Source organism: Ammospiza caudacuta, chromosome 7 (genome assembly GCF_027887145.1).
Source record: "Ammospiza caudacuta isolate bAmmCau1 chromosome 7, bAmmCau1.pri, whole genome shotgun sequence".
Classification (NCBI taxonomy): Eukaryota; Metazoa; Chordata; class Aves; order Passeriformes; family Passerellidae; genus Ammospiza; species Ammospiza caudacuta.
The window spans coordinates 40,071,633-40,073,120 of NC_080599.1; the positions used below are offsets into that span (position 1 = coordinate 40,071,633).

The window sequence follows — 1,488 nt, forward strand, 5'->3', positions numbered from 1 at the left end:
AATTCATTCCCCTCTTCTATCTGCTCCCCAAAAACGGCAGCGTATTTCCAGGAACCGCGATCATCTTTTCACAGCAGCATCGTTATCAGTTTTCTTTTTAAAACTGTATAATGGGCATGTTTCAGCAAAAAAATCTGGATTATTTTTCTTTCTGCTGTTGCATCCATTTCCCTTAAAGTGGTTCAGAGAGACCTGACTGACTGCTGGCTTTCCACAAGCACCTTCCCCACGCCCCTGACTGATGGCACAATTCCAGCCCGCCCATGGCAGCATTTGGCTGGCTGCTGACAAAAGCTTTGCCCAGGTTTAGGATGTGGCCAGGTCCCTGGGCAGGTTGAGCTGTATGGCCTCTCCCCCTGTGGAGTATTTGGCCACTGGCCCGTTGCCCTCCATGGTGAAGAGTTTGCAAGCCTTGGCGTTCTCGTGCACCGGGGTGGACTTTTTGGAGGAGATGGGGGAGTTGGTGGGGCTCAGCTGGACAGCAGTGGTGTCCTGCACCGTGTGCTCGCTGGTTTCGATTTCAAAGGCTGTGTTGCCAGGTTTGATGAGGCCAATGTTGGAGCCTGGTTTGGATTTCCTGGCCCCGTGGGCCGGGGGCCTCCGGCTGCAGATGCAGCAGGCACCGAAGAACGTGAAGGCCACCACCAGCAGGATGGGCCCGATGATGATGGGTGGGTTGTTCACAGGGAGGAAGGTCCCAAAGGCAAAAGCTCCCACTAAGGTGATGTTGATCCCTGCTAGCATGATGCAGAGTCCACAAGCACAGCAGAGAGCAGGGGAGGGGAGGCCCTGGGGTCGGGTCTTCTTCTGGCTGGGTTTTTGGGGCAAAGAGGCGCTGCTCTTTTCACTGAACATGCTGGGAAGAGTCTTGGAGGTCACCTCAGTCCTCACAGGGTGAATGCTGTGTTGTGAAGACTGTTTCCAGTCTCCTGTTGCCTTGAAATCCTGGAGAGGAATGAAGAAGCAGCTGTTAGGGCAATAAACCAAAGCACATATTCCCTGCCATTCCTGGTGACCAGCATCTTCTCTGGGTCTGCTGGTGCCAGAAACTAAACCCAAATCCAAGCCTGCTTTCAAGGCTGAACTTGACTTCCCTTGAACTTGACCACCCTGACTGTGGTGGTCACACATGGTCACTCTCAGGCTGGAGCACTGAGCCCAGTGTGCTCCATGTCCTTCGCTCTCCATGTGGATGATGCCCAAGTGAATCCGAGCATGCCACGGCGAGAGCCTGTGCCATAGCTGGTTGCACAGGGTTTATCACCACCCACACAACGCCTGCCCAAAATAACAGACTCCAGGACTGCCCTGAACACCCCTCACTGCAGGACTGGTGATGTATTTTTGAATGGGTAATGGTCCACAGTTGTGACAGAAAGGGGACACTTTGCTCCATGCCTCAGTTCTCTAGTAATTGAAATTAGTCGTCCAGGTTGCCTTTCCAGCCAGTGGGATAAAAGGTCCCAGAAGATGGCCCAGAGAATCCCC

General features: G+C 53.4%; 1 protein-coding gene across 1 annotated transcript; it reads right to left on the reverse strand.

Annotated features, from left to right (window-relative positions):
- Positions 1-306: 306 nt before the first annotated feature.
- TMEM275 (transmembrane protein 275) lies at positions 307-855 on the reverse strand. Its single transcript, XM_058809019.1, has one exon. It carries the CDS (start codon positions 853-855, stop codon positions 307-309), a length of 549 nt encoding a protein of 182 aa, XP_058665002.1.
- Positions 856-1,488: the final 633 nt, after the last annotated feature.